Genomic DNA, 27229 nt, shown 5'->3' with positions numbered 1-27229 from the left:
GCTGACATTTGTTATTTGTACCTGATGCTTATTTTACCCAATATCTGAAATCATAGTGGATAATTATTTTAAACCTCTACTTTAAAAACCGAAGTAGAATCATGTGAGGTGTGATCAAAAAATATGGTGAATGTTTAAATTAAAAAAAAAAGTATTAGAGTAAAAGACACATTGCCATGAATGTGAGGAAGTACTCCCCCTCCCATCGTTCTTGCCACTTCCTGAAGCAGTTCTGGAAGTCCTCTTTCGTGAATGTCTTTAGTTGTGCTGTTGTGGCTGCCTCGATGTCCTAAATCATTGACTTTGGGGAAGAGCCAGAAGTTACACGGTGCCAGATCTGGTGAATAAGATGGATGAGGACACACTGTAATGTTTTTATTTGACAGATATTGCCGTATACCAGAAGCGATGTGTGACATGGTGCATTGTCATGATGGAGGATGATTTACAGCACACTGTAAAACACACCTTCTCTCAACCATAGATCACCCCTGACTGACTGCACCTACCAAGTTGAAACTTGTCGCACACCACACTCTTACTAAGGTCTGACACATCACTTCCTGTATTGAAGATCCCTGCCTTTCCATTGGATGGCACTTGGCAGCAGCAGTCACCGTATTTTTTTATCACAACAGAAAGACTCCGTGTCACACATCTCCTCTAGTGTAGCAAATGACCATGAAAGGTAACTGTTTTTGTTTTTTGTTTTTTTTCCCCCCAAGTCAAGTTGTTGTCCTTTCATTCATAGTTATGGAAGGTGCCGTTCAGCTTCAAGTTGTTGTCCTTTCAGTCTTAGTTGTGGAGGATGCAGCTCAGCTCCAGGTCCAGTTGCCGTTGCTAGTTGCAGGGGGCGCTGCCCATCATCCCTTGTGGGAGTGGAACAGGCAACCTTGTGGTTGAGAGGACGCGCTCCAACCAACTGAGCCACCTGGGAGCTCAGTGGCAGCTCAGCTCAAGGTGCCGTGTTCAATCTTAGTCGCAGGGGGCACTGCCCACCATCCCTTGCGGGAGTCAAGGAGTTGAACCAGCAACCTGTGGTTGAGAGCCCACTGGCTCATGTGGGAATCGAACCGGCAGCCTTCGGAGTTAGGAGCACGGAGCTCCAACCGCCTGAGCCACTGGGCCGGCCCCGAAGGTAACTGTTTTGAATCGATTCAGCCATAACAGCGCAACTAAAGACACTCACGAAAGAAACTTCTAGAACTGCTCTAGAAAGTGGCCAGAACGAAGGGATGAGTGTTTGAAGTGAGGGGGAGTATTTTGAGGGGGATTCATGGCAATGTGTCTTTTACTCTAATACATTTTTTTTTATTTAAACATTCACTGTACTGTTTAATCACACCTCATAGGTAAGAAATAATAGAAACAAATTATATCTGCCAAATTAAAATCTTTTCATAACTTTTTTTCTGTTTGCCGTAGGTTTTTTGTTTGGCTGGTTGTGTGCACTTTTCATAACTTCTTTCATCAATTTTTTTGGTTTGTTGTTGTTAGCCAGATCACTAACCATAACAAGGCAAAATTACCTAATGTAGCATAGTAACTGAATTGTGGACACTTTCCTGTCTTTAGTATCTTTTAAGTTCAACAAACTTTCATTAATATGTGTATTACTGGTTACATTATTTTTGCTACACTCACTAACACTGTTTCCACTTAAGTATTTAAAATATCTATTACCACTTCCAGATATAAGACATAAAATAATTCAGGCAGATAATTTATAAAATTAGTCGTCTATAACAAGGCAATAAAAATTAGCTATCAGAAAACTAAGATTGCTACAGTGGCAATCATAATATATAAATGTAACAAATTATGTTGTACACCTTAAACTGACGTGTTATATGTCAAATGTATTTCAATTTTTGTTAAAAAAAAAAGGAAGAAAACTAAACTGAGTACTTGATTACCTCAACATTTCTTTTCCTTAGTTTCTAAAAAGAGTAATTATAATCAGAGTCTGCTTTAGAAAGACTCTGATTTCATTGAAAAGAGTCAAAAAGTCACTTTTAAGAGTAGCTCGAAACAAAGCAGAAAATGGCAATCATGCATGGAATATCTATACAATAGGATTTCAAAGTCACAATTCAGAAAAAGTCTTTTCTTAAAAAAAAAAGTCATCCACCCTTCTATAGGTCACATGTATCTAGTAAAATACTGAGGGGAAAGAAGACTTCAACTATCGTGTTTTGTAAAGATATTATAAATTAATCGGTTGAATCAACATGTGACTTCCAGAACTACTTGGAAAGTATTTCCAACATTCAAAACATTAATCTTACAAATAAGGAAACCCAGATTCCTAGGCCAGAAACCACAACGTCAAGTGTAAAACCAACTGCTAAAACCTGAATGCAAGTGTTGCTCAGGAGCTTGAGGTATATTAAGAGGGGGAAAAAAAAGTAGTAGACTTAGCTAAAGAAAACATGGTACACCATTACTATTTGTCGGACCTTGGAAATTTAATCCAAGTCTGAGTTTCTCATTTGCCAAACGGTCAAGATACTATGTGCCCAGCGAAGCTTACAGCACTGCTTTGCTAATCAAATGTGCACACCTGCCCTATACTTTAGGAGGCAAATAGGTGGAATTCCAGTTAAAATTCTAAAAGTGAAAATGACTGTTGGTTCTGATTACAAACAATATTACTTTTTATATGGGAGACTAGTTAAAAGTGATAGAAGGCCCTTAGAGGTCATAATCTTAAAACATCTTCTTCAATAAGGGGAAAAAAAGGCACATCTTAAGAAAAGGTACACCCAAGAGCACAGCTATAGAGACATACCAAAGACAGGTGGTTATAATCAAAATGGCACAAACCTTTAAGAATATGTAAAATCAGGAAAGCTGACAATTAAAGCATCTTACTCATCTTTATATGCCCCAGCTAGCACAATGTTTGCTATATAAATAAACAATTCCTGAATTTAATTGCTTAGGTTCAGCAGTATTGCCAAAGAAAAAGCAGTAACTCCCTTACTTCAATCGTCTTTCCCGTCCCTGTCAATTCTATCAAAGCCCCAAATCAGCAGAGAAATCACATAAGAGATCTTGGGGACTCTATATAAGATCAAGTTTTCTGGGGCAGGTAAAGGATCTTGAGTTTTCGGAGAGCTCACCTACAAGATTACTTCATAATTATCAGTAATGTAGGAAAAGCTATAAAAAGGGAGCAGTACTAAAACACCAAAGCAGGCAAATGTCACACTTTTCAAAAAAGAAGTGAATTTCCAGAAACGGCAATCCCAGCCAAAACTCTAGAATGGATAATAAATAAATATATGTATATGTATGTATGTGTGTGTATATACACATATGTAATCTATAAGCAATTACAAAATGTAGAGATCCTTCAGAGACAACATGGGTTCTCAAAATAATTCACGTCAAATTAATTCCATTACCTTTTTGACTGAGTTACTGTAAAGAAACACAAAGTAAGCACCATCTATTTATTCAACAGCACATATATATTAATAAACATGTGCCAGACACTGTCTAAACATTACAAACATTAAAATAACCTACCAAGATCATGATGGCTGTAAGCAGAAACCAAAACTCAAACCGAAGTCTAACTAAAGTCTTCTCCCTTTTTTACTACATCCTAATACAGAAAAAACACAGCGTATCCCGTCGTCTTCGAGAACTTGACAAAGCACCTCATGACATCCTCTGTGGGTAACACTGATTTACCCAGGGCAAAAAAGTTAGATCTGTAATGCTGGAATAACCATTTTCATTAAAGGCTTTGTATCCACTAGGTGGTAGCCCATAGCAGTCAGTCTTAAGCTGCTTTCTGCTTACATTATCACTAATATGCACAACGCTCCATTTATAACGGTTTCACACTCAAGGGGAAAGAAAACTGTGGCCCATGAATAGTCTGAAAAAGCCCCACCCCAAGATTCCGCATGTCTAAAGAAAAATATACCTCTGGTCACGCATCACTGGACTACAGGGAGGCCCGCTGCAGAGCTCTGTACTTGGCCCTCTCTCTCCTCTTTCTTTCAAAGTCTGTATTAATGACCTGATGAAAGATTAAAGACATTCCTACCAAAATCATCAGGGGATAAAGTTAAAATGAGTAGCTAATCCAGAAAATAGAGACCATGCCTTATTCTTCTTTGCATGCCCAGGACCCGAACAAGTGCCTGAATCACAGGGGCTCAATGTTTTTTGAACTATAGAATCAAAATTTAAAACGACATTAACAGGCTTTAACCACTGAAGCAAAAATATCAAAGCCAACTTTAACGGGTCAAATGCGTTAGGGACAAAAATCTTTACAAAATCCAGGAAAAAAGAATTTGAGGGATGTAACACATTTTTTTTTTTTTTTGAAATAAATAAGACTATGACAGCTAGCCCAAAACTAATCAATGTGACAGCTGCCCCAAAAGATCACAGAATCTTTTCTACTTCAGTGTTAGAAAAGCAGTCTCTCTCAATAGGGGAGGAGATAGCCTGTACTTCTCTGCTCAGGTCAAAAAACACTTGGAATCATTACTACAGCTCAAGACATCACATTTTAAGGAAAGAGGACAATGATTAAACGGTGTCTAGAAAAGATGTCAAAACAGTGAAATGACTTAGAATGATATAGGAGATCCAGGTAAAGGAACCAGAGCTGTTTACCTAAGAGAAGACAAGACAGGATGTGATAGCTATCTTCAACTATTAGAAGGGATGTCAAGTGCAACGAAGATTCACAGGGCAGAACTAGGACTGGAAACTACAAGGAAACAGATTTTTGGCTTTACACATAGAAAAACTTAGTGGAAATTAAACCTGTCTATAAAAATGAAATGGGCCACCTCAGGACAAAGTTTTCTACTTTCTGTATCAGTTCATCACACCTCCAAGACGTACAAACAAAAGTGGACAATCACTTGATGAAATATTAAACAAAAGGCTGAATGAAACAGAGAGCCATAAACTATCTTAGGTTCCTCTCAGTCCTATAATTCTTTGAAACACGAATGCATGAGAATGTACTTGGCAAAACTCAAAAGTATTTTACAAAGATAAGTAGTAGGCAGTTTTGTTGACACACACAAAAAACGGAACTCTTCTCCTCATTTCTGACGCATCTCTCCGTTTGGAAATTAGGAGCATACGAGGTTACGTTTTATGGGTCACACCGAAGTAAAATTTCTCTGAAAAAATTAAGATGAGATAAACTGGTATCTAAGAGAAAGAGATTACATATACCGGTAATACTGTTTCCATCGATTGGTATGCAACAAAATCCTCAATTCTGTAATTTAATCCAGATACTGTTTGTGACGAGTTACATAAACATCAAAACCAGGACTGCTGTGCTTTGATGCTGGAGATCTACTATCATTTCATCCTTTCCTGTGTAGACTGCACAGGACCCTGTGCATGTCCTTGAGTTTCGGTCAAGAGGATGTGCCTGGACATGGCTGGGCTTCTGGGACCTCTTCCTGGAGTTCCGGGGGATGTAAGTAGACCGCCTATGGGCAGTCTCCAGCAGAGATTTCTCTCAGATATTTAAAAATCTTTAGTCTGCTTTTAGCTTTGATGGTGTTTTTGGAATGTATAATGAAAGTGTAATTTTTAGGTTGAAGGGCTAAATTATCTTTTAAAAAAATCGAGAGCTCAATTACAATGATTTTCTCTTTTATCTTAGATCTGTAGCATAAAGGAAACCACTAAAGGGGTGGTTTACCAATATCCAGAGGCAGAGTGACTTAATTGCTCAAAATCCGAAGTCAGACCTGGGTTCAAATTTCAGCTTTGGAAGCATGACTTGTGGCAATATATCCAACCAAGCAAATTACTCAACCAAGCCTGTTTCATTAACTGGAAAATGGGGCTAATAAAAGTATCCACCTTACAGGCTTTTGTAAGAATTAAATGGCAGAAGTAAAACACTCAGCACAGGAAGAACTCAATAAACGTTATTGTTATTTCTTTACCTAAATGAATTTCTAAACTTCCAAATGATCATAGGTATTCACCAGTAACACTGAACAATAACCATTCTCTATTGAGACTGAGTTAAGTGCTTGTGTACAAGGATGTAAGAAAAAAAGGGAGTTTCCTGACATTAACTGTTTCAGATGTTATGCTTTACACAGGAGGACTAAAGACAGAGGAGTAAAAATAGAACATGGAATCAGAACCAGAACATCTTTGTAAATTCTAGACTCAGTGGTTTAATAATAGCATCAAACGTCAAATGTCACAACAATTAGAAGCTGGTGCATTCTATACATAGTGTCCATGTTCCCACACACTCCTCAATCACTAATTAACATCTATTGTGCAATTTGGGGCCAGTAATAATAAAGATGGAGCGCTTACACTGGACCAGGTCCTAAGTCTTTTATGATTATTTGTCCTGACACTGTAAACTAGATAGATACCATTATTATGGCCATTTTAACAGATGAACAAATTTAGACAGAGATAGATTCACTAACTTGCCCAAGATCACACAACTAGTTAAAACGGATAACGGTGGGATATGAAGCTAAACAATCAGGCTCAAAAGTCCACTGGACTTGCCTGTGTCTGGCTAACGTGATCACGTCAGATTCGTTGAGATTAGTTGGATATTTTCCTTCTAACACGTGCGACCTGATTTGTTTGGGGGAGAGCGGAGACTACCACTGCCTCAAAGGCCTGGCTTCACTCCCAATCAATGATGACATTCCAACACTTTCCTGAGCAGGAGAAAGCCGGTTCTGCATTACAAGGAAAGATAATATAATAGCAGCAGCTAAGCTGTTAGTTTGGGGACCCACTGTTAGCCAGTATTCCCATGACGTTTCCATGTGAATGTGGGTCCACCGGCCTCGCAGAATATGACTGACCCACAAGTCAGACCCACGCAGGTGGCCATGAAAACTGTGTAACCCGCCCAGGCAAGCGGTCATTTCAAAAACCCTCCAGAGAGGAATGGTTTGCCAGTCAGCACGTTACTCGAAGACAGGACAAAATGGAACTTGCATAAACACTTAGTCATCAGTTAAGTGCTAAGTTCCAAATCACCTCGTTCGCAAAACCAAATCCGCAGCTAAGTTCCTAATTCCGAAAGAAAGAAACAAACAAACAAAAAAAGGGATGACACTCGGGGGGACCGCAGGGTGACGGCACCTAGGGCCCAAGCGGAAGCGAAACGAAGGGGGAAAACTAGCCCAACGATGGGGACTCCACCACATGCGCGGCCCCACGGGGGCCACGGGGGACTTTTCTGAGCCCTTCCACTCCCCTTTCAAGAGCCTGTCCTCACGTCTACAGGCTGCCCTGGCCCCGCGTGTTCCCAGGACGAATCTGGAAAGGCAATTCGAAAGTGGAGGTCACAGGCCTGAGATCTGCGAGCCCCGATCCAGGGGACCGGGGCGGCAAGGTCCTCACGGCCCCGGAGGGGCAGGGGCCCCAAGGCGTCACCGCCCGCTCCCTAGGGCCCGCACCTGCAAAGTGGTGATGTGCTTGTCGTTGAACTTGTTCTCGCAGTAGCGCAGCACCAGCGACGTCTTCCCCACGCAGCCTTCCCCTAGCAGCACCACCTTGAACGAGTAGGCTCGGCCCGCCGCCGCCCCGCCGCCGGCCGCAGCCATCCCGTCGCTTCCCCGCCACCCGAACCCGAGAGCCGTGCGGAGCGCCCCGCCGCCGCCGCAGCGCCTTCCCAGTCACGACCGGCGCAGGCCCCTTCGCACTGGCCCGTCGACCCCGGGCGCCGTCTCCGCTCCCGCCTGGGGCGAGGCCTGGAAGTGCCGAGGAAAAGTCCGAGAATGAAGGGCCCCGAGCCACCACGTCAGGCACCCGACGAAAGGCGAACAGCGTTCCCTCTCCGCCTCCCTCTAATGGCGTCTCTTTCCTCCTACGTCACACTTCGGGTCACGTGACCGCCGCGGCCACGGGCGGCCCCTGGGACTGGGCCCAGTGAATGTGCATGGCTGTGGGCGGAGCTTCTGCGGCCCCATCCTGGGGTGACGTTGCACGTGACAGGAGCTCCTACGTGCAGCGTCGGGCAGAGCCCCGCTGTCTGCGGGCCCCTGCTCTGCATTTTGTGGGAGCCTGCGGGAACAAGGAATGAATAGTTTGAAGCAAGCCCAGCTCAGGTGGAATGATGAAGTGCAGGACGTTATCCTTCTTGCCCAAGGAATGTTCACAAGGCTCATGACCTCTCACACTGGAGTCACTATACGCCAAACTGGCAAGGTACCCTGCAGTATCTTGACAGTATTTCTCTGTGGGATCTCAAATCATAACAATTGAACTTCTTTTAGTTCCCCAGACCGCCAAGTCTCCTCCTCCTCTTTCAGGTCTCAGCTTAAACCGGAAAGGCTTCCCTGACCACCCGTCATTCTCCCTCTGTCCTTCCATCTCTGTCTTTCCCCACCTCCAAGTGAGGTATTTCATAACATGAGTGTACCTTGTTTAGCAGCGCTTACCACACTTCACGGAATTTATTTTGCTGAGCAAGATACAATGTCTGTATCATCAAGAATTCAAATTTTACCAGGGAAGACAGACACAATCAATTACAGTCAATTACACAATAAATGTTTTCATCTTGATACAGCAGTTGAGAATATTTTGCAAACGTATGTGGGGACCCAACTGGTTTAGCATGCTAGAGAAGCCTTCCAGGAAATTGCCAGCTTTGGGTAGGAGTAACCTAGGCAAGAAGGGAGGAGAGCTTTGCAAGCAGAGAGAACAGCACATCCAACCCCCTTGAGGCAGGAAGGAGCATTTGAAGTTGAGCAACATAAGATGCAGAGAGGAAAAGAGCATCTGATGAGACGGACAAGGAAGCCAGGGGCAATTGAAAGGACCTTTCAGCAAATGAAATGTTTGAATCAAGGGGGCTGAGATAACCTGGTCTGACTTTTAAAAACCCACTCTGGCTGTACTGCAATTTGGAAAAATGGATTGGAGAAGGACAATATTACTTTATTTAGAATCAGCCATTAAAGAGAACTTATGTTTTTATAAAATATCTTCATGACTATATCTGAGGATGTAGTCTCTACTTCTCTCTGCATTCTTCCTCTCAGGGCCTTTGCACATTCATGAATACTTCCAGAGTTAGAAAGAGACTTCATTTTGAAGGAGCGATTCCACTGTCCACTCTGAATTCTTCATCATTTTGGATTGAAATCTGCTTGTCTCTGCCTACAATTAATTATTCCTGATTCAACCTACACAACATGTATCTAATCTCTATTCTTAGTGAAACATCTTCATACATATGAAGAAAGCTATGTGATTTTCCTTTAAGCCTTCTCTTTTCTTCTCTTCCCTTTCCAATACAGCCAATCCTTTCAACCACTGTTCAAATGATATGGATCCCAGATTGTTTAATAGCTTGATCGTCTTAGAACCTACATGCAGTACTTTACATTTATCACCAAATCAAAACAATTAAAATTTGTTTATTGTAAAATAAAATAAGTTTTAAACTTAAAGTAATTTTCCAGGTTTAGCTTACATTGGGATTTAAGGAAAGTATTGCAAATGTTCATGCACTGCAATAGTCAGTTTGACATAGTTTTGAGCAGAATGGGTAAATAGAGATGTCAATTGTGGCAGATTGATAATGCCCTGCCCCTAAAGATATCAGGTCCTATTATCTGGCACCTGTAAATGTTACCTCATTTGGAAAAGGGTCTTTTCAGATGTGATTAATTTTTTTTTTTAAAGATTTTATTGGGGAAGGGGAACAGGACTTTATTGGGGAACAGTGTGTACTTCCAGAACTTTTTTCAAAGTCAAGTTGTTGTTCTTTCAGTCTTAGTTGTGGAGGGTACCGTTCAGCTTCAAGTTATTGTCCTTTCAGTCTTAGTTGTGGAGGGCGCAGCTCGCTCCAGGTCCAGTTGCCGTTGTTAGTTGCAGGGGGCGCAGCCCACCATCCCTTGGTGGGAGTGGAACCAGCAACCTTATGGTTGAGAGGATGCGCTCCAACCAACTGAGCCATCTGGGAGGCAGCTCAGCTCAAGGTGCCATGTTCAATCTTAGTTGCAGGGGGCGCCCACCATCCCTTGCGGGACTCGAGGAATTGAACTGGCAACCTTGTGGTTGAGAGCCCACTGGCCCATGTGGGAATCGAATGGGCAGCCTTCGGAGTTAGGAGCACGGAGCTCTAACCGCCTGAACCACCGGGCCGGCCCCAGACATGATTAAATTTTGAGGTAGAAAGATGATCTTTTATTATCTGGGTGGCCCTTAAATGCAATCACAAATATCATTATAAGAGGAAATTGGAAGGAGATGCTACACACACAGAAGAAAAGGCAATGTGACCGTGGAGGCAGAGATTGAAATGATGAAGCCACAAGCCAAGGAATGCTGGCAGCCACTAGAAGCTGGAAAAGACAGGGACTAGGTTTTCCCCTAGAGTCTCTGGAGGGAATGCAGCACTGCCAGAACATTAATTTCAACCTAGGAAAACTGATTTTGGACTCCTCTAGAACTGGAAGAAAATAACTGTGTGGTATTTTAAGCCACTAAATTTGTGATAATTTGTTACAGAAGGCATAGGAAATGAATATATAAGTATATTGAGGAAAAAACAAGTAGCCTACATTAGTCCAATCATTGAAAGAAATTCAGGCTAATTCTGGGATAGAGTCTGTGCTCTTAAGAACTTAGGTCAGTTTTGGAGTCAACTATGATTGGTCCATATAAACTTGATGGAGGATGCTACATAAAACAAACTCTAGTTTCTCTTTAGATAGGAGTTGCAAAAATGTGAGGACTCCTCAGAGAGTTGATAACTAAGGACTAGTTGCTGATTGATGAACGTTAAGACACGGTGAGATGAAAATTCCAATGCATATAGATCCTTTGCACCAGAAACAAACCTCTTTCCCCTGTACACCCTCCCCTCCAAAAATCCCAAGCATCATTATACAGGTGAAATCAAGTTAACCATGAACATACATGTATCACAGTACAAATCGGAAAAGTTGCCACAGAAAAGTAATGTGTAGCTCTAATAGCTTCTGTAAGACAGGAAAAATAATCCTACCAGTTTTGTTATGGTTATAAGGTTTATGGACTACCATATTTTGCCATGTATAATGTGCTCCCGTGTATAATGTGCACCCATGTTTTTGGCCCAAACTTTCAGGGAAAAAAATCTTTTGTTTTAATTTTTTAATTAAAATTTTTATTTGTTTACATTTAGATACTTGTATTTTGTATTATATATATTTTTAACATATTATGGTACAAGAAATTTTATGTAACAATTACAAAACACAAGAACAGATAGAAGATACAAGACATTTTGTGTACCAGTAACAAATTTACCATACTTATGCATCATAGAATGCCAAGAACTCTTCGAGGTTGCAAGTTCCTCATAAGTTCAACAAAACTGATTATCATATTCCAGGGTATTATCTTGCATACGAATATCACTACTGACTTCTAGAGTTACCCTTTTAACTCATAAGCATAAATAAAAGAATTAAAAACATTTATATAGGTACGGAATTATAATAGTACTACCCATGTATAATGCGCATCCTTATTTTTCCCTCACAAATTTGGGCAACAAAATGTGCATTATACATGGCAAAATACGGTAATTTATAGAATTCACTGTAGTATGGTTGTCTATTATTTGCAGTACGATATATTCATAAATCCCAGTAGCTTTGGGGAATCCAAGACCAAAGGAAACAAATTTCTCCTTTCCTCAATCAAGCCCAAGAAGGTAATAAGCTTGTAAAATTCACCTGTGTCTAAGATGGACCATGAGCCATAGAAGTGGAATGTTTCAGACAGAAAGCCTGAAATAGACTTATAGAGTTGCCTCAATGACAGTTCTAAAAGAGTCTTCATTATAAAGGTTTCTTATAAGCTGCAGAGGAACATTGATAAAGAGTTGGACTTGAAGATAGGGTGATCGATCATCCCAGCTTGCCCAAGGCTTTCCTGATTCAAATATTGAAATTCCCACTTCTGGGGAAACCCCTCATTCCTGGGCAAAGTAGGATTGTTCATCACCCTACTTGATGAGACTTTTTTTGCTGGATCAGGGAGTACATGTCCCTGAGGCTTTGTTGCTGAAAAAAGGAGGACAGAGCAATACTTGAGGATCAGCTGGGTATGAGAATGTGGATAGATGGCAGATGCCAGCATGTTCGGATAATGATAACTGAGACCCCACTGCCCAGCACCTTGGAAGTTTATAGGTCCTTTCAAGCATTGATACATCCTGGGCAAAATGTGGAGGAGATTCTGAATTGACTTAAGATCACCCATGTTGAAATTATTTTCTATTACCTAGTAAGAGGCAAACAATTAAGTTCAATTTTAGAAAAATTAAATTTCTTGCATAATTGAGTTTGTGGACAAAGATCTTGTACCCTCTATACAATAAATAAATGATCTAAACATTGAAGGAGGAGTAGGAATCAACTAGGTATAAAGACAAATATTCAGATTTCAGGGCACAGCATAGCATTAAAACGAGCACCAGGAATAAGAGATGGTGAGAGATGAACGTTAAGAAACAAATAAAATCATATAGAACCTGAAAGTAATGCCAAGAATTTTGGGCTTTATTATAGGAACAATGAGAAGTTCTTTAGGACAGTGAGACATGAAGTGTGGTCAGCTGGAAGCTTGTTAGAAATGCAGATTCTTGGTCCCTCTTCCCACCCTCAGCCCCGCATTAAATCAGAATTTCCGGGAGAGAATCCTGGAGTCTGGGTTTTAACAAGCCCTCCTTGTGATTCTTATTCATGCTAAAGTGTGTAAAGCACTGACTTAGGAAATGGAGTTAATAAGACTTGGGGAACAATGGTTATGCAAAGTGAGAGGGATAAGGAGGGGCATTGTGGGGACAGAGCCCCAGAGAGCAGTTTCCAGGCTCTCAGCCTCACGTGGAAAGGTGCTGGCTCGGGTAGTAGATGGCAGTGGGCTGTGACTAGTTGGCCTTCAGCTGTAGCCTGTTAGCCAATTGGCCACTGATATAACTGCTGCGGCTGCGTTGGTTGGTGAGTCAAGTGGAGTCGGTTGGTTGATCGAGTGGAGTCGGTTGGTTGGCAGGCAGAAAAGCGGAGAGCAGGTCGCACACGTGTGAATCCAGCTTCCAGTGAGACTATAGTGGTGTGACTACCCTACTTATGGCTCCGTGGGTGTTCCTTTTTGGCCTAGCCACATCCTGTGTTCTTATGTGGGGAGCGGGAGCTGAGATCCTGCAGGCCACCCCGCACGACTCGCATCCTGAATTTCTGGCTTAGGCCAGTTGGTAAACGGTGATGACTTCCACTAAAATAGGAATCAGGGGAAGAAAAAATTTTGGTTCTATTTTTCTGGTTGTGGACATTTTGATTTTGAAGTGCCTGAGGGATTCCCAAGTAAAACAAGTAGGCAGTTGGCTTTTGGGGCCTATAGCACCGAAGAGAGATCTGGGCTTTTGAGGCAAGGATAACAGTCCTCCATAAAAACAGGCAAGTAGGCTCCGCAGCAGTGGATGAGATCACTCTGGGAGAGTGTGTAAAATTGAGAGGGTCACAGGGCCTAGGACAGAGCCCTGAAGAAGACTGTCTTTTACGGAATGGGCACCGGAAGAGGAGCGACAGAGGGACACCCAAAGTAGAGGAAAACTAGGAGAAGTCAATGTCAAGGAGAAAAGAATGTCTTAAGAAAATAGGAATCATGAAGTACTTTGGAGAAATCAAGTTAAATAGGATTGGTAAGTGTCTACTGGTTTAGCCACAGCATAGTAATTGGAGATCTTGACTAGAAGTTTCAGTAGAATGGTAGGAGTTGAAATAAACTTGTAATGCTCAGGAACTAACTAGAAATGGTTGATTTCGGCCAGTGGTTCTCAACCAGGAGTAATTATGCTCCCCAAAGGACATTTGGCAACATCTGGTGACATTTTTGGCTATTGGCATTTAGTAGGAAGAATTTCAGGATGCTGCTAAACATTCTATAATGTACAGGACAGCCTCTCCCCAACAAAGAATTGTCCTATCCAAAATGTCAGTAATGCCAAGCTTGAGAAACTGTGCTGTAGCCTAATAAAGTATGTATATTTTTGCAGCCCCTCATAATTATAAATCCCTTGGTGTATTACATTATAGATGCAAACAAAGAGTAAGGCTGAACAAGTATTAAGAGAATGAGAAACTCAAGAACTCAGGAGACTATTTCCAACTTTGCCACTATTTTCTGTTCATGTCTTTTAAATAGTCACTTAAGTATTTTCTCAGCTCCATTTCTCCATGTAGAATTACCTTGTATCCTGGGGTATTTATAATCCTCCACTGAACATTGGTTCCTTTTAGCAACTGTTACAGGGAATACATTCTTATTCTAATTAGGTTTCTCTTTTGGGACAAAAAATGAATTCTAAAACACCTCTATAAATACTTATAGAAATTCTAGTACAGACGCATTGTTTCTGTATTAGCTTTTCTACAAATACAAGAAGTTTGGGTTTAATATAATGTAATACGCAATCATCTGAAAGAGAATAAATTGAGTATTAGGAGATAAAGTGAAGGAAAAAACAGGAGTACAATAAGACAGACAAAGGAAAACTAAATAAAACAAAAGGTATTATTTCTACAGCTGACAGAGTGGAGGGAACTGAAATTTGGGGATTGGCAGCAAGACAGGGATTTCCAACACAGTCTGATGTGCTCGTTTCTGGGACTAGAACTGTGTCTGTCACCTTTTTTTAAATCTCCAGATCCAGGAATGTAGTGCTCAATTAATATTTATTAATTAAGTGAATAAATAAAGCTATAAAATACTGAGGGGCTTTGTTATGAGGCTTTGTTAAATAAAATTATCAAAGCATTTACCATTTTAAGCATCTCATAAGAGTAATTAACAACAGAAAGAAAAATAGCTATCCTCTACTGTGAACTAAACACATTTGTTCCTTTATTTGCTCAGTCATTTAACAGCTTTCATTGAGTAGGAGTCAAGATGTCTCTGCCTTCATGGAGCTCATGTTCTAGTGTGGGAGGCAACACAGAAACGATTGCAATAATGTGTCGTGGCCATGTTTGATGCCAACCTGGCATCCACCCTTCCTCCTCTCGGTCAGAATCCGGTCCTTGCTCAGGTATTCACTCTCCTCTATGCCAAGAGCTATGCCCCTAGCTGTCAGTCGATTCTGACCTCATCTCCTTACTAGCTTTTAAAGGCCACGCCCTATTCGGGCAAGTGAAGCAACAGTTCAAATGCTTCTTGCTGGCAAGCAAAACTGAGCTGTAATTGTAAACATTGGCCACAAAGGGGCACAAGCGGCTCAATGAAATTTACCAGGTTGACCAGAGTAATTCAAGACTATAACTCAGAAATCCCTCAAAATGAAAAAGAAAAAAGCCATTGGGAGATTTTCATCAGTTGTAGAAAACAAGAACATTCCAAGAAACTTATGGGCTGGTGGAGGGAGAAAGGGACAGTTCCCAAGCCATTTCTCCCTAAGGTGACAATGTTACCTAAAAGTGTCCTCTTGTCAAAGAAGGAATTTGAGGCAAACTTAGATTCTCACAATTTACCAATTTCTACTAGAAATATACAATCTCACGAGTTAAAAGGGAGGGCAAGTAAAGAAGCCAAACACTTTGTTTAGACTCCAAAGGTTTGAGGAGTAAGGCTGAGATGTATTATATAAAGCAGTTGCTCTGGGATGGCAGCTCCAACTCCATTTTAAAGTTTATGTTCGCTACTTTCACACGTGTAGTGATTTCCATGTTTTGAAGCTAAAATATGTGTTTCTTTGGTTATCCTTCGTTCAAGTACAGTCACCCACATCAGTTGCCGAACACAACTGCTGCTCTACAGGTACAGATTGTTCAATTCAAATTCTCAGACATTGGAGAAGGGGTTAGAAAAGTAACTGTGAAAGAGTGGTATGTAAAAGAAGGAGACACCCTATTTGATACTCGATAGCATCTGTGAAGTTCAAAGTGATAAAGCTTCTGTTACTATCACCAGTTGTTATGATGGAGTCATTAAAAAACTGTATTATAATCTAGATAATATTGCCTATGTGAAGAAGCCATTAGAAGACATAGAAATGGAAGCTTTGAAAGATTCAGAAAAAGATGTTGAAACTCCTGTTGTGTCCCGTGATGAATACACACACTAAGAGATAAAGGGCCAAAAGACACTGGCAGCTCTGCCAGTTAACCACCTTGCAATGGAAAACAATATTAAGCTGAGTGAAGTTGTTGGCTCGGGAAAAGATGTCAGAAGAATATTCTCCACTATTTGGAAAGGCAGAGAGGAGCTATATTACCTCCTTTACCAAAAGCTGAAGTTATGCAGCCTCCACCAAAATAAAAAGACAGGACCATTCCCATACCAGTATCGAAACCTCCAGTATTCACAGGCCAAGACAGAACAGAAACCATAAAAGGCTTCCAGAAAGCTACGAGCAAGACAATGTCTGCAGCCCTGAAGATACCTCACTGTGGGTATTGTAATGAAGTTGACCTTATTGAACTGGTTAAGCTACAAAACGAATTAAAACCCATTGCTTCTGCTCGTAGAATTAAACTCTCCTTTATGCCCTTCTTCGTAAAGGCGGCTTCCTTGGCATTACTAAAGATTCCTACTCTTAATGTTTCTGCAGATGAAAACTGCCAGAATACAACATATGAGGCTTCTCATAACATTGGGATAGCAATAGATACTGAGCAGGGGTTGATAATCCCTCGTGTGAAAAATGTTTAAATCTGTTCCATATTTGAGATGACCCCTGAATCGAACCACCTCCAGAAATTGGGCTCTGTGGGTCATCTCAGCATCCCTGATCTTATGGGAGGAACATTTACTCTTTCCAACACTGGATCAATTGGTAGTACCTATGCCAAACCAGTGATATTACCACCCAACATAGTAATTGGGGCTCTTGGATCAATTAAGGCCCTTCCCAATTTAACCAGAAAGGAGAAGTGTATAAGGCACAGACAATGAATGTGAGCTGGTCAGCTGATCGTAGAATTATTGATGGTGCTACAATGTCAGGCTTCCTGAATTTGTGGAAATCCTACTTAGAAAAGCTAGCTTTTATGTTAGTAGATCTGAAATGAAGATTGGTGACATCTTTGAACTTTTTGAGTTTCCAAAGAAAATGTAGAGCCTAGTTGCACCAGCACGTTCTTCATTACGATTTGTATTATAAGTTGATTTGTATTGTTTGACTAAGGTTCTAAGGCACAATATTGATCACTATTCTCTTACACTTTTTACTGAAAATGAATAATGGTGTACTAGTTTTTCTATGGCTGTCACATTGTGTAGGTCATAGGGTGACTTCTTAATATGGTGCTGAGGTCTTTGTGTCCATGCCTTGAAACTGGCAAGAAAAACCAAATTAATATTACTAAAAGACAGGTAGCCATATACGGTATTTTGAAATAACCAGGGCATTTGGTTGTATCAAATGGAAGTGTGTGTTTGACATGATTAGCAATAGAATTGTGTACCAGTAATTTCTAAATTACTAAAAAGGTTCCATTCAGAATAAGAGCAGTTTCACTGAGTCGGTCTAGTATGCTCACTTTTTAAAACTAGCTGTCAGGGGCCGGCCCGGTGGCTCAGGCGGTTAGAGCTCTGTGCTCCTGACTCCGAAGGCTGCCGGTTCGATTCCCACATGGGCCAGTGGGCTCTCAACCACAAGGTTGCCGGTTCAATTCCTCGAGTCCCGCAAGGGATGGTGGGCTCTGCCCCCTGCAACTAAGATTGAACACAGCACCTTGAGCTGAGCTGCCGCTGAGCTCCCGGATGGCTCAGTTGGTTGGAGTGTGTCCTCTCAACCACAAGGTTGCCGGTTCGACTCCCGCAAGGGATGGTGGGCTGCGCCCCCTGCAACTAGCAACGGCAGCTGGACCTGGAGCTGAGCTGCGCCCTCCACAACTAAGACTGAAAGGACAATAACTTGAAGCTGAACCACACCCTCCACAACTAAGATTGAAAGGACAACAACTTGACTTGGAAAAAATCCTGGAAGTACACACTGTTCCCCAATAAAGTCCTGTTCCCATTCCCCAATAAAAAAAAAAAAATCTTTAAAAGATCACACATTCTAACAGCTGGCTTTACTATTCATTTAAAAAAAAAAAAAAAAAAAAAAAAAACTAGCTGTCAGGAGTTATATGGAACTGGAAATTCTAAAGAGATTTGTCTGCTTCAACTAGGCCTGAATGACTATACGTTTCTATCTTCTTGAGAAATACATCAGTGTGGAGAGGGAAAAGCCTCTTAGAGAAATTGTTTTGCCCTGGTGAAATAATTTGGTTGAGGGTTTTTATGGGAGATTTGTGATGTTGAGATTGGAGAGCTTTTCAACAGCTGTGGATGGTCTAATGGGATGTTTGTAACACGTCTATATTGAGGAGTGCAGCCTTCAGTACCACTTGCTTGAGTTTTTCTCATTTCTGATTGGTAAGGTCTCATTTAAAATCTTACCATTCCTCTATCCCACTTTCTAAGTGCTTCCTAGCATGTATCACTGAATATGACAATTACCGATTTATTTGTCAGTACTAAAGCATAAGCTGTATGGTAGTAAACATCTGGCTTGCTCACCATTATGTCCTGTGTCCAGAACAATGCCTGGAACATGGTAGATGCAAACCTCCCAAATGCCAAACCTCCCAAATACCAGCTTCCTTATGCTTTCATTTCTGATAAATCTTTTTTTTTTTTTGCCTTTATTCAAACCTCCAATTCCTTGAAGCTCCATCTGCCACCAACCCTTCACACCCCCATTTGTATAGGTGTCCCTCCCTTGAATCTTTTAGACTAAATCCCAATCTTGTGTGTGAAGGGTGAAGCTCCTTGAGTCGGGCAAAGAACAGCTTCTGAGGAAAGAATATTTACAGAGGAGCTGTAATGCGGCCACCCTACCTCAGTCCACCTAGGAAGTGCTCACTTAGTCTCTCTATTCCTCCTGTTTTTAGCTACCTGATTCCCCACCCTCCTCCATCACCAGGTCTGGACTCCATGTTGAGCATCGAGTTCCTCTCTTACCAACATCCTTGATTCTCTTATATCCTTAACTTTCAACTGCCTCATCCCAGAACACCGACCTTCAAGTAAACTGCTGTAAAAGTTCTCTGAGCCACCTAGATTTTGTGCATCAGTACAAACTCATAGTCATCAATTTTCATTCTCAGAGCTACCTGTCAGTTCCTTTCCTTTTTTGGCTTCAGCTTCCTCCCATTCCCTTTTCCCACTCGGAGAAACCTTCTTCAGTCTACTTCTTGGCTACTCACTACCTCATAAGCCCTCTGACATCAGAGACCATTTCTTATTTATCTTTATATGTCCAGTGCCTACTGCAGTGCCTGACACATGGAAGCATTTAAAAATATTTTGTTAAATCAATGAATAATTGAAAACCAATTACTGATAATTAGTATTTGTTGTCACTTCGACACCAGTGAACACACACAAAAAAAAAACTCTCAAAGGCACAGATTTTATGAGCTACATTGTTTCTTATGATTGAATAAGAAGGAGGTAAAACTTGGCTGAGACTCAACTATTCTTCTCTTACCCAGTGGGATCCGAGGAAGCTCTGTGGAAAAAGAAATGAACAACATTTGTCTTTTTTATGCCCCTGTAAAACCCCTGGTGTGGTTTTCACTAGAAAAACAACTTCTAGTGACCCACAAACTTGACAGCATTTATAGCATCTTCGCTGCTTCCATCTTCCTGTGCTTTCTCCACGTTGAGGAGCAAAAGAACTTTCATCAACCATTTTCAAGTGCTGTGTTATGTTCAAGAACATCAGGGACTGCTACAAGAATCAGTTTGATTATTAATTCAAGGCTTGATTTCTGCTGCTCTGGGACTCCTCTTCCCCTAACTGTAAACAACTAGAAAAATAGGGGGAAAATGAAGTAACTGAACAACAGGTAGTACAGGTCTGTTATCTCTGAGCAAATGGAAACAAACTATGTGAGTACTAGAATTGCCTTGGCTTTCTGCCTGGGGACAATTTTCAGCGACAGTGCAAGAAAGTCTCGTTAAAATGAGAAGCTACAGATTGAAGTTAAGGGATGCTGAGACAGCCAAAATTTGTGGGACACTGAATGGGAGAGAAAAGAGCTAGAAAAAAAACTCTGGAAATTTGCATACGTGTTCCTCCCTTGAATCTTTTAAACTAAATTCCAATCTTGTGTGTGAAGGGTGAAATTCCATGAGGCCAGGCAAAGAACCACCACTGAGAAAGAAACATATGCAAAGGAGCTGTAACACAGAAAATTCCTAGAGCTCATGCAAGCCTTGGGGTCACGCTAGTGCTCATCAGAGTGAAGTGACCTCAATGGGTAATTGGGTCATCCAACAGAGATTTCAGAGGTCCTACCTTGGTAGTGGACCTAAACTGGCTCTACAGTAAAGTTACCTAAAACACTTAAAATCAAACCTCAGAAAGAGCATGTTGATCCAAAAGTAACTTGCAGAACAAAGTTCAACACTTCAGAGAAATATTGCAATAGCTTTTAAAGGAATATTACAAAACAGGTGGGGAGACAGAAATCAGAGTGCAGGGAGTTTGAGGCTGCTAGAACTTCTGTGACAGAGAATTGGAGAGTAGGGCACTGCACAGAGAGAAACTTTTGGAGAACTGTAGACGGGTCCCCTCTTATGAGTATATTTGAGTGAGTACTGATTTGGCCATGAGTGAGAGGAGTCTTAGAAATAGCACCTGGAAAGGAGTAAGCAGATCAATTCCTGGAGTTCACATAGGGCAGGGAAGAGTGTGTTCCCACCAGTCACTAGAAGACCTTGTCATACCCAGGGCATTGGGTACAGCCCTCAGAAGAGTCTGCCTTTAGTAGAAGGGATCCAAAGACCAGAGTAAAGTCTTCTCTGGACCTGCCATACCAATGCTTAATGATAAACCTCAAATGGAACAACCTGATCCTTGAGTAGATTTGAAATCAACTCTTTAAAAGGATAACCATTGTACACTGTTCACGGGAATGTACAATGGTGCAGCCATTATGAAAACAGTATGCAGGTCCCTCAAAAATTTTTAGGAAGTACCATATGATCCAGCAATCCCACTTTTGGGTATATAGCCAAAAGAATTCAAAGCAGGATCTCGAAGAGATATTGGCAAACCCATGTTCACTGCAGCATTATTAACAATAGCCAAAAGATGGAAGTAATCTAAGTGTCCATTGACAGGTTAATAGACAAAGAAAATGTGGTATAGGGGTGGCCAGATGGCTCAGTTGGTTAGAGTGCGAGCACAAGGTATGGAGCATGCTGAGGACAGATGCTGCTTTTTTGGGTTTTGAGATTTTTAGGGAAGTCCAAGGTAGGCCATTTATATGAAAAAGCCCCTGGAAGCAGATTGGGTGGGTCTACAAGTTGGGCAGGGCAGTGACTCAGGAAATCACCAGGGCAGGACAAAGAAAGTTAGCCAAGTTCATAGAGACTCAAATATGGTGGCTGCCTGAGTCTGCATGCCAGGAGTGGGGAGAACTCAAGAAAGAAATAATGGATTCTGCCAGCATTTGGTCTGGGAGAAAGCTGCCCCTCCAGCCCTCTCTCTCTGAAGCCAGACAATTTAGTTCCTCTTCATATGTCCTTGGCGCCTTTTAGAGGTGCTGCCCCAGTGCTGGAGCTTAGAGCAAGTGAGTCCATCAGTAAGTAAGTCCATGCGTGGGCCTTTAAGAGGAAAACCTGGGACTGTAGCTGCTCTCCATCTCACTCAACCACAATCCTCTGGTTTTCACAGCTAGAAGTTGTGGTGACTTTTCTTCCGAGCACTGGAACCCTAATCTGTGGAGCCTAGTGTGGGGCTGGGACCCTTCACTCCTCCAGGGGGTCCTCTGCAGCTGAGATAGTCCTCCAGATTTTTAAATGCCACGTGTAAGTGTGAGACCAGATCATTCTGCATTTCCGCCTTTCCTACCAGTCTTGGCATGGCTTCTTCTGTATGTCCTTAGTTGTAGGACTTCTCTTCAGCCAGACATCAGGTGATTCTCAATGATGGTTATTCTGTAGTTTAGTTGTAATTTTGATGTGGTCATCAGAGGAGGCAAGTATAGCATTTATCCACTCCATCATCTTGACCAGAAATATATTTTTCTCATTTTTCATTTATAGATGCTTGCTACCAGAAAAATTGAAAAACCTATTTAATTATGTATATTCCTTTAATATATAGCTATCTGACTAATTTCTCTTATTAATTCTATTAGCATTTTATTGGCTCTCTTAGGTTTTCTAGTTATATAATGTCATCAGCTGAAAAATCACTTAATCTGTTCTTTAAAATTTTTTATCTTACCATATTTAGACAATGTTAAATAAAGATGGTAATACTGTGATTCTGTGCCTAGTTTCTGATTTTAATTTAAACTGTTTACTTGGCTTGCCTTTTAGAATTCTATCTACACTGTTTTTAAATAAATGGTCTCTGTTATATTTAGGCAGTTCTCTTCTATTTCTGTTGGACTTAAAGAGTGTTTATTAGGATAGCTATTGATTTCATCAAATAACCCTTTGGCATTTATTGATGTCATATATTTCTATTCTTTGTTATAGTAATGGATTATGTTGGTAGATTTCCTAATGTTCCAATAGTATTATATTCCAAAAATAAATCTCACTTCAATCTTAAATACACACACACATACACACATTCTATTTGCTAAATTTTGTGAGAGAATTATGCATCTGTATTTGTGAGAGAGAACTACAGTTTTTTTGCTTTTATAAAAAAATAGATTTTAAATTTAATAGAACTATTGAAAAGAAGACAGGGGAAAACAGAATAAATAGTAACATGATCAAACCAGCTAAAATATGGAAAACGATGTGCAGGCAAGTAAACTACAAATATTACATATAAAGTATGAAGAAAGAAATAAAATGTAGTATATGTTACGTCTCTTGCCGTTCTCCTCTAATTGCTTGTTTTCCCTCTTGATTGCCATCTCTGTTTTTACCTTGCATTTTGAAAGAGTTCTTATACTCTCTTTATCTTCTAGGCCAGTACGGTGACCCAACCTCTTTTTCAATTGATCTACCAACATATTTAGTTGGGAATTCCTGTTTTTTATATCTTTAGTAGTTTTTCTTTACTGCACTTGGATTTTATTAAGTATTCTTAAAAAATCATGTAATTTGTTCTCTTTGGGGAGGGGAGGTTATTTTGTTTATGATCCCTCCTCCCCCAGCCTTACCTACGTAGGGTATTTTTCTTTTTCTTTCTTTCTTATTAGGGCTCAGGTCTGCTTTTCTGAAGGACCTGAAGTCCCATAGCAGTTCTCTACCCCTTGTGCTGGCAGTGTAGAAAGCAGGGAGGTTGTCACCGCTCTTCTGACTCCATAAATAGAAATCTTATAACAAAGCAGATTAGAATGAGAACTTTGGAGCCAGACTGCCTCAGTTCAAATACCAGCTCTGCTGTTCACATGAGGTGGCCTTGGGCAAATTATTCAAACTCTATGTCTCAATTTCCTTATTTATCCAAAGGGGAAAATAGTAAGACCGGTCTTGTGGGGTTATTGGGAGAATTATAAGAGCCTACTTTTGTGAAATACTGAGAAAAGTTCCTGGCAAGCATATTGGCTGGTTTTAAAAACTCCTTCTGAAAATGGATGCATATGTGGTAGAACAAAAACTGTTAAAATTTTGAGCTTTCTAGCTTTTTCTCCCAACTGTTCTTAGTTTTGGCTGCACATTTGAATCAATGAGAAGCTTTTAGAAATTCTCTTGCTGAATCTCAAACTGGTTAAATCAAATCTCTCAAAAGGGGAAAAAAGCAGAAGCTTTCCAAACTTCCCAGGTGATTCTACCTTGCAGCCAACACTGAAAACCACTGTGTTAACCCCAGTACTGAATCAAAATTTAGTATTGATCTACTCTTGTAATAGTCACTGTAGATGCGTTTCCTGAGACTGGTTTTGCTTTGTACAATAAAGATCTTAAAGACAGGACTATAGAGTGAGGCTAAATATCAGATTCAAGGAAATTTGGAAAAATTTTGCAGTCATTTTCCATTGCACTAAGATAAAACCCCAAGTCTGACAAAGTAGGACTCTTTGGGGGTCCAGACCCTGTCTGCCTGCTGTTCCAGCCTCCTTGCATCATTCTCCCCACTGCTCAATACACCGCAGCCTAGCCAGACAGCTCTGCAATCCTTTAACTGGCCACGCACGCACGCACGCACGCACGCTCTTTTCTGCCTCAGGGCTTTTCTGCTGGCTGTTTCTTGTTCCAGGAATGCTCTCTACTCCCTACCCTTTTTTGACCTGGCTATCGCATACTGTAACTTCCTTAGAAAAAATTATTTCCTGACTTTTCAAAATCAGTCCCTCTGGGTCCTACTAGTCACCAACACTAATTTTCTTCACAACACCTATCACAAGGAGTATGTGATTACTTATTTACTTGTGCGATTATTGGCTTAATGCCTAACTCCCAGCTAGACTATAAGCTTTGTGTTTATTTTGTTCTACTTCCTTATCTCAGTGACTTGTGCCTAATGCTATGGAATATACCCAATTCTCATGAATATTTAATACATGAATAAATAAAAAACTGTTAGTTCTTAATTTTGATCAGTGATTGAAAGATTAAAATTTAGTCCTTACAAGGGTTTTTAATAATCTGTTTCAAATAGGTATGTTGTGGATGAAGTATTTAAGTGACTGACACGGGGGAGCCAGCCGGCTCACTATAGAAATTTTGAGTCTCTTTTTCCCTAGTTCCTTAGCTCCCTAGTCCTTGCTCTTAATCACTTTATTTTCAATTTGCCAAAACATTTAATTAGAATGATAATAACAAACAAAGGAGTCAAAAAAATATGGAACGCTTCACAAATTTGCATATCATCCTTGCGCAGGGGCCATGTTAATCTTCTCTGTAGCATTCCAATTTTAGTATATGTACTACCAAAGTGAGCACTTAATCACTTTTCAAATCAGTTTCTTAATCCTAAAGATTGCTCCTAGCCTGAATCATAGAATGTCTCTCACCCCTGCTTCAAATAACTACTACTTAGCCTGTGACTTAAGCTTGTGGATCGTAATCATTGTAGCCCTACATTCTCCCTAGGTCATTCCAGCCCCAACTCCCAGGTAAACAATGCCGCCTGAAATGAATCCAAATGGACGTTGAGTCCTGCTCCTTGGGCCAGCGCTTTTAATCTATTAACTAAAATCTCTCTCTCCTCATCTAGGGACCATCGGGATACAAATGATGCCCCAGCGAGGCTTCCCGTGCACCCCGACCAAGGAAGGCAACATGGTCTTCCAGACGGTTCTTGAGACCCCTTTCTTTCATCTAAGATCAGATAGAGCAAGAGTTCTGTGGATCCCTGAAAGGCAGGGACAACGACCGCGTTCAGCCGGAAGCAGATACAAAAGAAGAGACCTACTGTCCCTCAGCTTCCCATAGAGATTTATGGGGATCATGCTTCTCAAGGGAAAATGAGGCAGGCAGTTACAGATAAAAAGGGGGTCTCCAGACATTTCTGCACGTTCAACACGGCCTACAGAGAGCGACTGTGCAGAGACCTCCCAAAAACCTCCCCTTTACCCCCAAATTTCTCCCTTATCTGCCATAACCATTAACCACTGTGAAGACACTCGAAGACACAAACTATCTAACTAGATTAGACCAGTCACTCGCACCTGTGCAGTAAAGGTTACAACGACCTTCATCTCACCTTAGCCTCATTATACCATCATTATAATATCATACGTGTGCCCAGAAGTTCATTAATATCATTATAACAGACTGAATTCTGGGAAGGAACATGCACAGTCTAAAAAGATGAGGTAATAGTCTCTAGTCAATCACAGGTGCTAATCAAGTGGCCCCATACCTGGAGAGGAGTAGCCCATCATAGAGAATAAATAAAACCACTGTGGGAACAGAGCCAGGAGTGCAGTTTCCCGACTCTCGGCCTCACGTGGAAAGGTGCTGGCTCAGGTAGTAAATGGCCATCAACTGTGATTGGATGGCCATCAGCTGTGGCTAGTTGGCTGTCGGCTGTAACCAGTGAGCCATTGGTCCCTAATATAACTGCCATGGCTACGCTAGCAGCGGATGGTGGCTGAGCTAGCAAGAGCGGATTGCAGTTAGCAAGGCGCATTGCAGCTAGCAAGTGAGGTTGGTTGGCAGAGAAGCGGACGGCAGGCTGCGGATCATGTGGTTCCTGCTGCCTGTATCTCTAATCCAGCCGCCAGTGAGAATATAGTGGTATGACTCCCCTATCTATGGCTCCGTGTGTCATGCTGGGTGTCATGCAGGGACTCTGGTCCCACTCTCCACATAGGAATGCAGGACATGGTGAAGCCAAAAAGGAACACCCACGGAGCCATAGACAGGGGAGTCATACCACTATAGTCGCGCTGGCGGCTGGGTTGGAGACACAGGAAGCAGGAGCCACACTATCTGCAACCTGCCGTCCACTTCTCTGCAAACCGCAACCCGCACTCCGCCGTGCTAACTGCAATCCGCGCTTGCTAGCTCAGCCACCGTCTTCTTGCTAGCCCCCATTTTCTGCTAGTGTAGCCACGGCAGTTATAGTAGTGGCCAATGACTCACTGGTTACAGCCGACAGCCAACTAGCCACAGCTGATGGCCATCCAATCACAACTGATGGCCATTTACTACCCGAGTGAGCACCTTTCCACGTGAGGCCGAGAGCCTGGAAACTGCTCTCCTGGCTCTGTCCCCACACCGTGGGTGTTCCTTTTTGGCCTCACCATATCCTGCGTTCTTATGTGGGGAGTGGGAGCTGAGACCCCGCATGACACCCTGTATGACAACCACCAACGCCCTGTTAGTCGGGGTCCTTGAGCAATCCTCTTGTGCTCGGGTGTGCTCCTATCTCTTTGGAGTATACTTTTGCTTCTAATAAACTGTTCTTTCACCACTGTATTTCTGTGTCTCACTCAATTCTTTGCTCGAGATGCCAAGTACCTGGACACCATGCTGAGAAGGGCCAGCTCTCCGGTAACAACTTGCCTAAAATCATTCCGCTAATTACTGACGAAATTAGGACTCAGTCTCATTTCTTCCATATCTCAGTCCAGTGAACTTGGTAGTGTTAAGTGATTTGCTGCTGCAGATATAAAACAAGGAACTCAAGAAAGTAATTTAGACACCATGTTTCCCCAAAAATAAGACCGAGTCTTATATTGAGTTTTGCTCCAAAAGATGCACGAGGGCTTATGTTCAGGGGATGTCATCCTGAAAAAACATGCTAGGATTTATTTTC

At 41.5% G+C, this 27229-nt stretch overlaps 1 protein-coding gene, 1 non-coding gene and 1 pseudogene across 2 annotated transcripts in view; 1 reads left to right on the top strand and 2 right to left on the bottom strand.

Moving 5' to 3' along the window:
• RAB21 (RAB21, member RAS oncogene family) overlaps window positions 1-7635 on the bottom strand; it is a 36200-nt gene extending 28565 nt beyond the window's left edge. The window contains exon 1 of the mRNA XM_033116841.1: window positions 7452-7635. Within this exon, the coding sequence (XP_032972732.1) occupies window positions 7452-7598 (147 nt within the window). The 5' untranslated portion in view covers window positions 7599-7635. The remainder of the gene's footprint in view (window positions 1-7451) is intronic.
• A 7384-nt stretch (window positions 7636-15019) lies between these two features.
• LOC117028850 (lipoamide acyltransferase component of branched-chain alpha-keto acid dehydrogenase complex, mitochondrial-like) lies at window positions 15020-17060 on the top strand (annotated as a pseudogene).
• Window positions 17061-24799: 7739 nt separating this feature from the next.
• Window positions 24800-24906, bottom strand: LOC117029522 (U6 spliceosomal RNA). The gene has a single exon (XR_004424259.1). It is a non-coding gene; the product is annotated as a U6 spliceosomal RNA (small nuclear RNA).
• Window positions 24907-27229: the final 2323 nt, after the last annotated feature.

This window comes from Rhinolophus ferrumequinum, chromosome 10 (genome assembly GCF_004115265.2).
Source record: "Rhinolophus ferrumequinum isolate MPI-CBG mRhiFer1 chromosome 10, mRhiFer1_v1.p, whole genome shotgun sequence".
Classification (NCBI taxonomy): Eukaryota; Metazoa; Chordata; class Mammalia; order Chiroptera; family Rhinolophidae; genus Rhinolophus; species Rhinolophus ferrumequinum.
The sequence above is the reverse complement of the archived record's forward strand: the minus strand, read 5'-3'. Positions and strand labels throughout refer to the sequence as shown.